The 15,719-nt window shown below is 44.1% G+C and overlaps 1 protein-coding gene and 1 long non-coding RNA gene across 3 annotated transcripts in view; one reads left to right on the plus strand and one right to left on the minus strand.

Moving 5' to 3' along the window:
* sorcs1 (sortilin-related VPS10 domain containing receptor 1) overlaps positions 1 to 15,719 on the minus strand; it is a 149,466-nt gene that overhangs the window by 77,497 nt on the left and 56,250 nt on the right. For both annotated transcript variants that reach the window (XR_013122592.1, XM_076982918.1), the window contains exon 2: positions 7,833 to 7,900. Coding sequence is in view for 1 of the 2 variants with exons in the window: in XM_076982918.1 (XP_076839033.1) it covers positions 7,833 to 7,900 (68 nt within the window). In the remaining variant the exon portion in view is untranslated. The remainder of the gene's footprint in view (positions 1 to 7,832; positions 7,901 to 15,719) is intronic.
* On the plus strand, positions 5,845 to 6,368 carry LOC143484376 (uncharacterized). The gene is made up of 3 exons (XR_013122624.1): positions 5,845 to 5,874; positions 6,072 to 6,144; positions 6,242 to 6,368. It is a non-coding gene; the product is annotated as an uncharacterized LOC143484376 (long non-coding RNA).

The following is a 15,719-nucleotide window of genomic DNA, read 5'->3' on the forward strand; positions in this document are numbered from 1 at the left end:
CAATATACCTCTCCTCCCTCCTCTGTACATGTCCAAACCATCTCAATCTCGCTTCTCTACCTTTATCTCCAAAACATGCTACATGTGCTGATCCTCTAATAAACTCATTTCTGATCCTATCCTTCCTCGTCACTCCAAATGAGAATCTCAACATCTTCATCTCAGACACCTCCATCTCCCTCACCTGTCTCTTTGTCAGTGCCACTGTTTCCAGTCCATACAACAAAGCAGGTCTCACTACTGTCCTATAGATCTTTCCTTTCATTCTAGCCGACACCCTTCTATCACAGATCACCACAGACACTTTATGCCATCCACCCTGCCTGCACTCTCTTCTTTCACTTCCTCCATTACTCTGTACTCTCGACCCCAAGTACGTAAACTCGTCAACCTTCACCAAATCAACTTCTTGTAACTGGACCTGTCCACCGTCTGCCCTCTCATTCTCACACATGTACTCTGCTTTACTCCTGCTCACTTTCATTCCTCTGCTCTCCAAAGCATATCTCCATCTTTCCAAGCTCACCTCCACCTGCTCCCTACTCTCACTACAGATCACAATGTCATCAGCAAACATCATAGTCCAAGGGGACTCCTGCCTAACCTCGTCCGTCAGTCTGTCCATGACAATTGCGAACATGAAGGGACTCAGGGCTGATCCCTGATGTTGTCCTACCCCCACTTTAAACCCGTCTGTCATTCCTACCGCACCTCTCACTGCTGTCACACTGTTGACTGCTGGCTCCTCCACTACACGCTTTTCATCCATTACGAGACTTTAAAAAAAATATAACAAAAAAAAGGCTAAACTAAAATCAGCGGCGAAAATGACATAATCACGGTGGCTCCACCCGTGCGTGAGGGCCTCGTGCGCTGTTGATTTGCGAGGTTGTGCACCTCTTGAAGTTTGTAACTTTGCGAGCGCCACATGAACAGTAATGTTTGCAGGGTTCATACACCTTTACAAGGTGGAATTCAAGCACTTGTACGCCACTTATCACTTTCAAGGTCCAGTTCAATATTTCCCAGCACGTTAAACTTAAGTAAGTTAAATATTTATACATATACTCGAAATGATTTTAAATAATTTGCTTTTTCATCACATTATTTAATGGTTGTTTATTTTCAAAATGCCCAATCTTAACATTTTCACATTCTCATGTTTCATCCTGGAATTACAAGAGGCTCGTATTTGTTAACGTAATACAAGAGAACTGGGGTGGGTTTCCCGAAACGTTCGTAGCGCTAAGTACTTCGTAACCTCTTATGAAACCTACGAGGTTAAGAAGTACTTAGTGCTACGAACGTTTCGGGAAACCCACCCCTGTTCAGTCAGACAGCTATTTGTTGTGAAACGAAGTAGTTACAATTTCAAGCATGTTCAAGTACTTTAGCATAAATTCCAGCACATTTCAAACCTGAAACACAAAGCAACATTAAAGTTCGTCAGGTAAATGTTCATTCCCCTGTTTTTGAGGGGTGTTTCTTTAAACTACCACATATCGTTTTGGACAACACTGCAAAGAATGTGACAACACTGCAAAGAATGTGACGCGCCAAGTATAAACGCTGTGCGTTCATTTTCAAATTATGACGTGCCTGTTTTTCATATGTTAAAACCAGACTCTGTGTGAAAGCCTTAGAATCGAAATCTCTATTGTGAGGATCATGTCAGAAATAAATCCTCTTTCTGCAGTATCTGGATTTTAACTTGGCAGTAAAACGGACGTTTACAACAGTTGTTGATCAGACTGACCCAGGCTCAGTTTATCAGATATTAAATAATTTAAACTTAAATAGTTGTAGGCCTATTGAAATCCATGGTTTAGGTTTCTCTAATTTTGCAGTATTTATATAAACAGGTGTACAGCTTATTTTTTTAAAGGAGACATTTTGTATACAATAGTTCCAGGTTTCTACAATAAATAGTTCATTAAACTTTTGTTGTAATTTCTTCAAGGGTCAGTGTATCTTTTAATAATATATGTAACAAACGGTGATACCGTGATAACCGTGATGCCGCTGTATTTTCTGAGACGGTTATCATACCATGAAAATCTCATACCGTTGCAACCCTAGTGAAAATCCTTTAGTAGGCAATATAAAATATTAAAATGCTGGTCAAAGCACTAATGTGAAATTTGTGTTCTGTTGAGAGCTGGCATCTCAAACTCCTCAAAGTCTTAACAACTTTTATAAACTGCCACTTCACATCTTTTTTGGGACAAGGCACCCTAATCAAGGGTTCACCCAAGATGTGATAGAGGAGAACAGAATGATGAGTTCAGACTTAATCAAAATGTCTTCTTAAGTGCAATCAGATGCATGGATAAAAAAAAATGGCCTTGATATAAGTAGTTGTCCTATGCCCACGTGTTTTTCTCACGCTCACGTGTCTCTTAAACACTGGGTCGAAACGTACTCACACAGAAATTCTCAGGCGATAAGATGAGACCCCTTTCACTGTGACCTAAAACCAGACTCCTCCTGTACCTTAGGCCACAATCACGAGAAGACATTATAAAACTGCTCTCGGATCAGCATAAAAGAGCAACCACTGCCAGGTCCATCAATAAATAGCCAACTCTAGCGGGTCCTTTTCCTGACGGGATTTATAATGAAATGGTTATAGAGCCCGTGAAATACAGCACTTTCACTCCGGACCCAGATTGCTGGAGGTGATTCATGACCAAAGCAGCACGTTGCCATAGGGGTCACATTGGTCTATGGGAAAATTACATCATCTTTCTATTGATCAGCGTCTCATAGCCCATCTCACAAGGCATGTGATTTAACAATGTTCACCTGGACCTGGGCAACCATCCCTCCTATTTCCCCCTCGAAGCTCCTGAAATGGCCCCCCAAGAATCTGTGGGGAAGTGGGTGAAAAAGTAGGCTGTGGGGAGTGAAACGTGGGGAGTGATGTTCAAGGACAAGCTTCACTTTCACAGGATTCACCCGCTGAACTGGCTGTAATAAGCACTTATTTTGGTACTTAAACCCGTGGTGCTTTTCATGAATGACCATGCTTTCCTTCTTATAGAGCGAAGGTCACTGTGTGTGTGTGTGTGTGTGGGGGGGGTGTGTGTGTTCAGGGGGGTGCACCGAGGGAGCGGGCTTTCATTCCTGTGCTGGACAACAGCAAGGTTGTCAGGTCTTTTCCGAAAGCACGCAACGCTTTGAAGCGTTTTTGGGCCCGCCGCTAAGCTCGGCACGGGCTTCTTCACGGATGCTGTGCCTGTGTTAAGATGGTGGGGAGCGTGGGGCACTGGCTCAGTCATGTTCTGATACCACTTCACTGCACGGGTGTTGCACGCTTGGCTCAGGGTCACCTGCCGTCTACCTTGGACAGATGCAGCAGCTCCACGGCTAGAACTTTATGAAGCGTTGCCGAGCACAGAGCGCACGCTGACCAGACCCCCAGTGGCTTAGGTTTGTTCCCCAGGAGGTTCATACACTGTCTACTGATGAATGTGTGTGTGTGTGTGTGTGTGTGTGTGTGTGTGTGTGTGTGTGTTGTGTGTGTGTGTGTGTGTGTGTGTGTGTGTGTGTGTCCTCTCTCCACTTCAGAGCATCTGTTCCACTCAGAGCCCTTTTACAAAATGACCCTTTTTAGAGTAACGCCAGTTTTATGCATCTGAGCTAAATGTATGTATTTTGACTAAGCCACAGATCAACAGATGTTTAAAGCTAACCACATGGTTACACCATAAAGCATTATGACACTTTAAATAAACAGGATAAATAAGATTACATGTAAATATGCCAGGGCAGAGCACTGTAACATGAAAAAAAACATGTTGCTTTACAATCTAAATTTAGATGTAAAATAGAAATGATGGGCTAGAATGCATGACTCACACGCGCCCGGCAGGTGTATTTCAGATAGCAGTCATCTTGCTTTGATTAGACACATATTTTAGTGTTATTCTATGGTGATATATTAAAGCATAATCCATTAAGTCAAGGGCACTCTGCTTTAAGTGGTAGCACCATGCTATATAACAGAAACTAATTAACAGCTTTTCCTCATCTTCAGAGGGGAAGTAACTCTATTTCGTATTGCATTTTGATTAATCAGCTTTCAGTTGTGGGAAGATTTAATGCCAGGTCGCCAGCTGAATGACTGTGGTGCGGCCTATCGAATTAATTGTGAGTGTGTGTGAGTTAGATGGCAGCTTCGTGGACTATTGCAAATTAATTGACCAGAGTGTATGGTATGCATCTGGGCTGTACTGTGCTCCCGCTGTGGGTGGAGTCACTTCCTCTTCTCCATTCTCAGATCTCTCCATCTTCCTTCTCATTGCCCCTCCCCCAAACAACTAAGCAAACCTCACACGTACAGTAAGTTGTAAACCATATAAGGACCGTCACTGGCCTCTACAGCTTCTATTACCCCATCTGATTTACTGTGGTCAGCGGCCTTTGGAGCACATCTAAGCACTACAACAACGCCCTAGCTTGGATAGGAAAGGCTTGCTTTGCCATCACGGTCCAATGAGGTTGTCTAAATAATAGTAACAGGGCTAAGGGAAAGCCCACACTGCCGGTCTCCTACTTATGTCGCTAACACACAGGTCCAGCTTTCATGTGACTGCATACACGTGAACGCCACTGGGCCTCTAAGCCTTTACGTTTGAGGCTTTTTAAAGCTTCTCCTCCGCTCTCTACTCTTGCGACCATAAATAATTCCCTCAGTGGGCTATGAGCTACGTGGTCTATAGGGAGCATGTTTGGACGGAGTGCGGGAGTGAGTCGCAGGATGATGGACGCACCATTAACGGGGCAATGTGGCATTATCAGTCTATTAACACCCCATCGGTTCTGCTTAAACGTCGTTGAGCCACGCTTCGGAGGAGGGATCTGCATAACGTGGTGCTGTGAGCCTGGGCGTAGTTAAAGAACGGGGGGGTGACGTGATGACATTTGAGGCTGAGACCTTTCGGATGCTTTCTAAAAGAACACTTGACAAAAGTGCACGAATAATGAATTACAGTTGGTCAGGGCCAGTTACCAGTGAGGGTCATTTACATGATGCTAATTGTTTCATTTTTGGCAATCGCCTAATTCTTCATTCAATTTAGGCTATTTTTCATGATCAGTGAGTAACACACTTTCGAAAGGCAAAATCTCATCAAAACCCAGCACAAATACAGCACAGTTGATTTGTAAGGAAATTATCATAACAACAAATATGACTGTATATTTATGTACATTGTGTATATTTAAACAACCTGGAGATAGTATGGATCCCAAAAGAGAACAAAGAAAAGTGTTACCTCCATAACTACTGTATGAGCCTAACTTCATACAGACGTACTACTGCAGAACCCTGCCTTTCAGTTTGAGGGTATTCACATCTCAACTGGATGATCCATATAAGAATCACAGATAACCACCTGATCAGCAGATTATAGCTAACCACCTGATCAGCAGATTATAGCTAACCAACTGATCAGCAGATTATTCAGTTTTTGTTAGTGGATGGAATAACTGCTTTAATTTTTGTTCATCCAGAACAGATATAAACAAATTTAACCCTTTCAGGCACACAGAATTTTTTTTAATCTTTAAAAACATTTTTGGTACATGAATTGGTTTCTCAAATGGGTCACAAACCAAAGCTGATTTAGGGTAATTATTTAAGTGTCACGTATGGCTACGCCCCCCTCTCCTCGGTGTCCTCGTTCCTTACCCGTTAGCCCCGCCTTGCTTGTTTGTTGCCCCGGTCTCTGTCTGTCTACCACACCCGTGTCTTGATCCTTGTCACCTGTGTCTAGTTAGTTCGTTGTCCATATATCCCTGTATTTCCCCAGTCTGGTTATCCGTGATTTTGTCTATTCAGTTGCTTTGTGCGTTGTTCCTCCTGTTCTCGTGAGTACTTCCCGTTTGCTGCCCAGTTGCCCTGTGTCTTCTGTTTGTTTCAGTCGTTCTGCGTTTTCCCGTTTCATTTCCTAGTGTTCATTATGTCGATTAGTGTTTCATGTCTGGATTGCCTGCCTGCTATGACCCCTGCCCGTTTGTCCGATTCTGAGTTTGGTAATCCCTTGAATAAATCTCGCTCTCCTCAGCGTTTGTGTCCGTCTCCTCGCTCCGTAGCGCGAGCTACGTTACATTAAGCCAAGGTCAAAGATCATTTCTAAGGTGGTTTCTCCTGGATAGAACTCTGCAGTAATTGAAGCACTAAGTCTTCCTTCAGCACGAAATAACCAGTAATCTCAATATGAATGTACTTTTACAGATCGGTTTCAAATGTCACGAGCTTGAAAAGATCTTCATCAAAAAAGCACATGAAGAAATTCCCCACATCCAGAGACAAAAAGGGAGAAGAAAAATGACACCATCTCTCTTTCATAGGCATGTTATTTTTTTCTGTCATTTGCCAATTCTTGCTTCCTTATTATTCTTCATAAATTTTTTGATTCAACCCTGGTCATTTTCACGGACTGTCTCCATTATTTCCCTGGTCCCCATCGTTAGACGGGTCATAATCAACACACGTCATGTCACAGTGTTCTGAAATTCAAAACATTTATGTGTAACGGGATGTAGTGTGACAAGATGTATTGACGAGGAAGATCTTTGATTGATAGAGGGAAATCCCCCAAACCTTTAAACAGGCCACAGTTTAGTTCCTAACGGAATCAGGAACTAAGAAGAAACAACAGACACTAAGTAAAAAGCAAAACTAAGACTAATGTGAAACACAGGGATTGCGAAGCTAAACTGAAAGTGCAGGCAAACATACGACACTGACGTCTGTGACATAAAGATACACAGTGATGATAATACTACCAATGGCTCACACAAAGACAAGGGGTGGGAACACAAACAGTGGGAATCCTCACACCGGGGGGACGGAGGGAAACCATGATAATATGTTGTCTGATAATATAACTAATATAATTATAATAGTATGTTTTATTATTGATAATTATGTTTTCTGTCTAGTATGTGGTTGCTGGGTGTAGCCACCATATTTTAGTGATGTGGCCATTTTACTGATATGCAGAATAGTTACTATTGGAAAGGATCATTTGTTTTTGCCTTACTAAATCTGTGCATTTTAAATGAATGATATTGTCACATCACAGGCTCTGATTCCTCCCTTGTGTGCATCTGTCGGCGTGTTTACGTAAGTCCGTATCTACGTGAGTCTGTTTATGTGCGTTCATCTCGTTATTCCTGCCAACTGTTCCTGATGTGCCACACTTCCTTCCTCGTTGTTGCGTGTGTATTTAAGAGAGCGTCTTGTCTATCATCCTGGTCAGTCGTTGTGTGACTCATCCTGTAGCTGTTCCCCGTTTCATGTGTTTGCTAGCGATAAGTGCTGTTGTTAAGTGTTATTAAACTTGTCAAACAACATCCACAGAAAGTGAAATCAACAGAGGTATCCCAGAGTGACAACTACTGTACCTGAAAGACTAAAATTAACACTGACATGGTCAACTTTTTTGAGGAAGGCCTTCTGCTAATTGGTCTTCTGGCCTACCAACAATTGGGTGCAAGCTTTAAAAAAGTAAATAAATAAATATAATTATAAATTATTGCTATTGGTGTTGTCTCATTTCTGATAAAATGTGCAGGTCTTCAGAGTCAAGGACAACAACAATTGTGTAGTTGCCCAATATCTTAGGGATGTACTTTGAAATGCTAACTTTTCAAATTAACAGGTTGCTTTCTTTTACCACAGGACTGGGTTCTTATACACACTGACTGCATAATCGCCTTCCACAAATAACCACTGTCACAGATGAATTCGTACGCGCACTCTCGCCTTTCACACGAGTGGGATGCTCGCGTGCTAAATGAGACCGATGGTGAGTTCCCACCTCCACAAAGAGCTCTCCGTCACGCTGCCCAGGTTGTAGTCTTCCAGCTTGGTCAGCATGAGAATTACCTGTAACACAACAACAGAACCATACGGTTACTCCATACCAAGCGCGCCATATGGGTGCCGCCAAAAGTGCGATTGGCGTATTTGCATAACTAAGGAAGGTGATGGATGATTTTCCTTGCGCATGCTAATCACACAGTAACTCCGGAGGACGCATTGCAGTGCCTGTGGCAACAATATGTGACTCACTCCACACATCCGGTTATGGAAATATACAATCAGTAAGGCGTTGTTTTGCTCCAAGAGACGATGGATGGGCGGGAAGGACAAAAATAGAAAAACAAAAAGAACAGCTCCAGCTTCTATTGACATCACCGTCACCATTTTTGTTTAGATGGTGTCAAGCCTCCATGCTCATGCTCGCTTTACAAGGAAATCAATAAGACGAGGAAGTGTACACATTCACAGGGAGAACTGATGATCACCAAAGGCACAATGAGGAGTAGGGGGTGGAGTGGGGGTGGTTCGTTTTTATCCAATTTTCATTGTTTTTTATCGCACAAAAGCATTTAATACATCAAAAAAATGTAGGCCTTATACTGCGGTCACATCAAATCATGGACATGCCCTTAATATGAACCTTTTGTGCTGCTTTCAAAACTTCAAAGTCCACAATCCTTCAACACAGAGCATTGCTTCATTGGAAAGTACACTGGTGCGAAACTCCATAAGAAGCTTTCCTGTGTGACAGGCTAATTATTTCTATCTTCATTATTTAATCATGTCGTGCTAAATCTCGATACCACTCTGCAAATATTCTTTAGAGTGTGCACTGGGGAAACCAGACTTTGCTAAGTAGGTCGATCACAGTCCTTGGGGGGAAAACGAGATAGCGTCATGTCACATTTTGCCTATAGCAAAGAGGACTAGAGCACACGGAAGCCTGCAATTTATTTGCTACAAGACCGTGGGCCTGGCCGAATTCTAAACTTCGAGACTCCCGTGGAGGAGGTGGGTCGGCTGTAATGCAGAAAGGATAATTACGTGATCGTTAAGTGATTGTTACGTGATCGTTACGTGATCGTTACGTGACCGCCTTCCCAGGAAAACACCTCGCCGAGCCTCTGCAGCTCACAGATATCATTCACATTATTCAAATCCACCTTGTGTGTGTGTGTGTGTGTGTGTGTGCATGTGCGTGTGTGTTTTCTCCCATCTCCAGGCGAGCGTCGTGACTTTTACCCATGTAAGGAGGTGCCGTGCCGGGTGAGGAGCGTGGGGGGGGGGGGGGTTGTCAGCAGCTACAAGGTGTAAACACATGCACCTGGCTGGCAGAGTCACGTCCCCTGCACAGCCGCCTGTCGCTGCATCGTTGACGCGGCCAGCATCTGCGGCCCATTGCCTGCAGCCTGCGCCAGGCTCTGATGTGTGGCTGCGTCCAGAGGGCGGGTGCGGGCCGCCGTAAGGGTGGGCCGTCCTTCGTACGCCGAGCCGGGCGAACAGATGCTGTGTATTTCCAGCATCGGCACGACACCGAGGACGATCTGCTTTCCAACCCGCCGCACAGTTCACGCCCAGCTGTGCGATCGTATGGCTCTTCTCAAAAATATAAGGCAATGGATAGTCTGACAGTGATCATGCCAAACATCAAAAAGCAGCATTGCTTTTGTTTGTTTATGTTTATTTGTTTGATGTTATTTATGTTAGGGCAGTTAAAACACAGAGAATTGCTTGCATGCAGGTTACCATGGGAATCGCACCTCGGGAAACTGTTCCTTACTCACTTTTTCACTTTGAGGAGAGTCCACTCTAAACTTATGGGCGTACACATATAAAAGTGGCATCACTTTGTGTATCTCTCTCTCTGAGCTAACTGGCTAGCTTCTTGGTTTGCCAGTTATTGTGGAGATGTACTGAGAGCCCAGAAAAGCAATAGCAAGTGGGCAAAAATGTCAACTAATTTGTAAACAAATGCAACAAATGCTTGTTTATCTAGCAGATCAATGAGTATCTCCAAATACCACTTACTAGCTAACGTTAGCAAAATGTAAATAGTAGTTCCGCCTACATACATGTTTCAACAATGGGACTCGGTCAGTGAGAAAATCCACTTCTGCCAAAATATTCCGCAATGAATCGCTTTCTCTGTCACTGTACAGCCCACGTTCCAGTACACAACCCCCCCACTGGTCCCGCTGTGTCCTCTCCTTCGTGGCAATAAGCGTCTAAGAAGTGCAGGATTAACATCGGCATGTGGAGATCATGCAAAAATACCTTCATGTTCCATGGCATTTTGGACCGGTATAAGATTAATAACCTTCAGACTTTTGTTAATGGATTTTTCCCCTGGCTGATTTCCAGTTCATTTGTAAATGTCTTTTCAATCAGTGCTGACTTTCACTCGTGCTGAAGTCGATTAAAACACCGGGTCCACCCTCTGCCACGGTGCACCCTGCAGGCTCGGGAGTCCGCCATCCTCGATGCGTTTACTTTCTGCCCGGGCCCAAGTTTCGTGGTCTACTTGGTCTACGTGGTCCAACAAGTCTTATTATGACCAAGATATGTTTGTTGGTTTATTTGTTTGTTGACTTGAAGGAGGCAATCTCTAACAGCACGTTTGCGATTAACGCGGACTCCTGCGTGACTTTGATGAGCCGGACGAACCGGGTTTGATATCGGAGCAACCCGGGCGCTGTTGAGTTAAGAGTGATCGGCAAGGGGGGTGTGAGATGATGAATAACGCAGCGTTGGTGTCAAAGGGGGAGGAGAAAGACTAACCTTAAACTGGTAATGAGGGCATAACGGCACGGACTTCTGGTGTGGCAGGCAGACCACACTGGCTCTGCTAACTAGGAGTGTCAGTGAGACTAGAAGTGCCTCTGTGTGTGTGTGTGTGTGTGTGTGTGTGTGTGTGTGTGTGTGTGTGTGTGTGTGTGTGTGTGTGTGTGTGTGTGTGTGTGTGTAAATTAAAGCGTGAGGGAGGAAGACAGAGGGAGAGAGAGGACCGATTGGTCCACTAAGCTGCTTAGTGTCCCTAAGCCTGTGTGTGAGACAGTGAATGACTGCTCCAGTGTGACCAAGAGCGCTGCTGTGCGTCTGTGTCAGTGGCTACACGTCTGCATTATGCATTAGCCTCCTTTCTTTTGCCAGTATAAATTGCCCTCTGTGCATGCGAGCGCACGTGCACGCGCCCACGTGCACGTGCGCTCACCTCTCCCCGCATGAACGCTCGTCTGTCTGCCGCCTTGCGCGTCAGTATGTGGGGCCTTTTGGAACGGGATGCTAAACACAAGAGGTATAGGACAGCAGGAGCACGGGGCCCTTCTGTCCGCTACATACGGCCAGTCAGATAGGTGGCCCTCGGCACAGCCCGCTGTCAGATGGAGCCTCACCGCAGGTGGCATATGCTGTGTGCCAGTTACACCTAGCGGGGCGACTCTCAATGCAGTTTAGCCGCAGGAACATGGAAAGAACTTTTACCCTGCACTTAGCCATAAAGGCACAACTTTTAGAATAATGCAAGCTGCTATTTGGTATTTTATGTCGAAAAAAGAAGTCATCCATTCTAATCTTAATGAGAGGTTGCTATATGCATTAGGGATTGTGACAACATATTTCTTTAACCCAGGTCCAGATGTCCCGACCTTTTAATGTAACGCAAAGCCGAATGGAGAGGGAAAGCTATTTAGATGGCTGAATATGTACTACTGTAAAAGCTGCTGCAAAGAACCTGAAAAAAAGTGGCAGGAAGTCACCTGTGGACGCGGCTGGCTTCACAGATCGACGGCCCAAAGTGGCTCCCGACGGTGGAACAAATTAGCCGCGTTTGCCGTCGAAACAGCACAGCTCTTGGTACGTTTGCTCTGCTAGCACTAAACCTTCTCACAACATAGTGCTCTGCCTCCCCCTCTCTAACACTTATCCTTGGCCTTCTGAAGAAAACAGAATGGACTCGAGGGTCCAAAAACAACAGACTCCTAAACAACGAAGTCTTGTGTGGTGTAACAGAGTAAACGATAGCCGAAGGTTAACCCACATGAAGATTTCATAGGGTCCCGTGAACCATGGCGATTAAAATGGCCACCACTGATACTCTTTCAACATGTGATCATCCGTAAACTATGAACACGGTAAAGATTTGCATTATTTTGATTATTTTGAAATTCGAATCCACTTCAACAACGCGCCACTTCAATAAAACACCAATTTAATCTTCCCAGGTATCCGTCCGACATGGTAACGTGTTATCGCGCCTGCAGAAGACATCACACATGGACTGGGGTTGAGGCGGGAAAGCAGGAATTGTTAGTTCTATATTTAACTGAGGTAGACAAACAGCATGCAAAACAAGCTCATCGGTTTGTTGGAGAAACAGGCGAAAACCTTAAATCTGTCAGGCGAAAAAAATTAACCATCCCATCAGGTAATCTCTCCTAGATGGATTAGTCCTTGTCACGTTCCTGTGCTGTGCGAATACTCACAAATCTTTTTCCGCGTTTCAAAGTAAGAGTGAGATTTGTTCCTAGCCGTGTTTGATGGGTGAAGCAAACGCACCGTCAGACTGTCAGACAGCAAGATTTCAGGTTTGATCTGCATTGGAATGGATGAAAACACATTGCTGCATTGGTGACGTGCACACACACACACACACACACACACACACACACACACACACACACACACACACACACACACACACACACACACCCATCTTGGTGAAATGTGAATGCAATTGTGCAACTGTTAACAAGGCATAGCAACATGTTTTGATGTAGCTTTTTTATTTATTTAGTTGCTTGTCCTGCAAAGGATTGAAATCAGGTATTTGTCAACTAAAAACGGTCAGTGTTTGCCATTAGTCTTTGTCAGAGGGAAAATATGTTCGCTAGTCTTGGAAATGGCTGGATATACTTTCGCTTTTGTATTCTTTCCCCGCTGCAGGGTCTGGCCCGTGTCAGATAAAACAGCAAAGCGTCTCTCCACGTGAAAGGCACATGAGGCACCAGGATGGTGACTTGGGTCAGGCTGACACCATGTCGTAAAGGTCGACTCTACAGCGGAGTCTCTTTGAACTTGTCACATGGGTGTACAAAAACCTTCCCACTTTCCAAATGCCAAGCGTTGATACCATCTTGTTTGTAATTGTCATAATATAACAATACACTGTATAACAGAGGTATTCAGTTCCAAATGTCGAATCTAAGTCCAGTCTTGGATTGTGGTAATCACTGGTAGTGTGTAGTAGACAGGTACTCTTGTCACAGCCCTCAAATCCAGGTAGGACAGACTTGCTATGCTCCCTGCAACTACGAGTCCCTCGTGACTACAAAGTTACATTAACTGTGTAATTAACTGCTGGGTCACAAAGTCCTACAGGTTTGAGATCAGTAGTTAAAACCTCCACTGTGTACTGTCAAACACACAGCGCTATAAATGTGTGCAAAATCGCTTTATATTTAGGCTCCTTTTAAACCTTTATTATATAAATAAATGTAAATTTATGGTATTTAAATACTAAATTAGCATAGTGTACCCCACCCACCTGACCTTATTTCACTTTAATAAGCTCTAACATTTTTCTCAAGAGCATATTTACACACATCCCTAACCCTGACATTATGCAAAACTCTCCCTCTGCACAGCACAAATTTACCATATACGCCCAACTTGAGCTTTATTATAGAGGTCTGCTGTTGCTAATCACTGTTTAGGGTGTAATGTCTTCTCCTGTTTGTGTTGAGAGCTGCTACACCTGTGTCTGTGTTTCTCTCCCACTCGATGACAATATTGAGCAGCAATAGTGTTGAACGCTTCACAGCGAAACTGCTCCTTCCTAAGTATGCAAGACGCGTCCGTGCTGGATGTGTCTGGATGTCGTGAGAGCCGGGCCAGCGTTAACCCTACCCACGGTGCAGTGCTGCATCAAGGCCTCCTGAGCTAGTCTGCAGGAAGGGGTCCCTCATAAACACATAAACACCTCAGAGCCGATGTGTCTGTTGATGTAGAGGCACCAGGATGGAGTGTTATTCACACTGACGTTATCAGTGGCTCAAGAGAAAAGATGAGCTCTGTTTATTTGTTCGTTTTTCCACAGCTGTACATTTTTGATCAGATTTAATCAGATTTCGATATTTAATATAACTTCAAACTAATCTAACAAATACGATTGTTTGAAATTCACACTGGCTTTTCTTCATTCGATATTCCGTCTCTGGGTTTAATCGTCTCTTCACTGGGATCAAAGGGCCTGGACTGGGAGAACTTACATTCCTCACTGAGGGTTTAGTTGCTTTGTAATTAGATAACTCTCTCATTCTATCATACTTGATTAGATGACACCACCTTTGGTTCCAGCTGGTTACCTACTTGGAAGAGAACCCACACCAATCTCAACTCCACACCAATGCCTGGCAGTAGTGAAAGTAGTGAACTGGCACATTAAGAATAACGAACATGGAAATATGCAAAAATGTGTGTGTGTGTGTGTTTTTTGTGTGTGTGTGTAGAGACACAGACAGTGAAAGGAGAAAGAGTTCACACAGACTCTCTCTCTCTCTCTTTGTATTTGTGTGTGTGTGTGTGTGTTTGGCAGCAGACACTCCAAATGAACGATGTGTGTGAAAACACTGTTTATTCAAGTAATAAGTCATCGTTTACCTCAGGGCCATATAGTGGAGATATCACTTGACACAATTATTGAAATGAGACACGTGGCAGCTGCTTGTGTTGCTCAGGGCTGGAGGTCCTCTTTCTGAGCTCCAACAATGAACCTGAACTTCTAAAGTAGGTTAGGCACCTCTACTTAAATACAGTAAACCACTGTCAAACACGACCGCGGAGCCCACACACCTTGAGTCTACAAACGAGCGTGAATGAGTTCACTGCCAAACAAAATACGTTTTCATCAGCAGAACCTACACAGCACCAAACAATGGAAATAATAGTGATCTTTATTTCGACAGCAAAGGTTATTTGGTCTTTGAAATATGGGTGCTTTTATTTTGTCAAAATTAGCAGTTATTTTTAAGACTGATGCTGAGGGTCATAAATTGCCATCTGGTTTGCTCACTAAAGCAAAAGACCCCATTCCTCCTCGAAAATCCTATTACAAAGCAAAGAATTATTTATCTTTATTCAAGTGAGCTCTGGATGAAGGACCGAATGCTGTGCTACTTTCAGAAGCACAATCTTGTCAAGTACCTCCCTCTGGAAATAATTTGTTCCTGCGTATTTCGCAGCCAGAGGAAGAGGAGCTCATTGATTTGTTGGATGTCTGAGGGTGCTACACCAGTCTCACTCCACGAGTCTCACTCCATCAGCTTCTGTTTTTTTTTTCAAGGCTGAGCTTCAACTCCACACTCTTATGAAGTCCATGGCTCCTCTCTTATATCCCAATCAAAGGTTCGGCCTTGATTAGGTTGATCTTGATTTGGAAGGGCTGATTGACTCACTGCGTCTAGCCATGTATTCTAAGCCCCGCCCCTTAACTCCTGCCCCTCCCACATTTGAGGCCATGACTTTCCTGGTTCCTTGCCACTACACAGATGCAACATGTGCGTGCACATTCAAGCACATACGCAACCAGTTGTATGTTATGGATGAACTTGACTCCAGTGCGTGTGCTGGAGGAAACCACAGCTAATATGCAACACGGCGGATGAGTATGAAATTGATAGCTAGTATTGGCTGAGAACAGTGCTGCCAGAGATGCTAATGGCTGTCTGTATGGTAAGGCAAATCAGAAGGAGTCTTAACCCTGCCTAAACGTCCCAGTAATGAGGTGCTAAAATGAAACCTGAAGTGATTCCCTCTCTCTCTTCCTCCATCTCTCTCTCTCTCTCTCTCTCTCTCTCTCTCTCTCTCTCTCTCTCTCTCTCTCTCT

This window comes from Brachyhypopomus gauderio, chromosome 20 (genome assembly GCF_052324685.1).
Source record: "Brachyhypopomus gauderio isolate BG-103 chromosome 20, BGAUD_0.2, whole genome shotgun sequence".
In the NCBI taxonomy this organism is placed as follows: domain Eukaryota; kingdom Metazoa; phylum Chordata; class Actinopteri; order Gymnotiformes; family Hypopomidae; genus Brachyhypopomus; species Brachyhypopomus gauderio.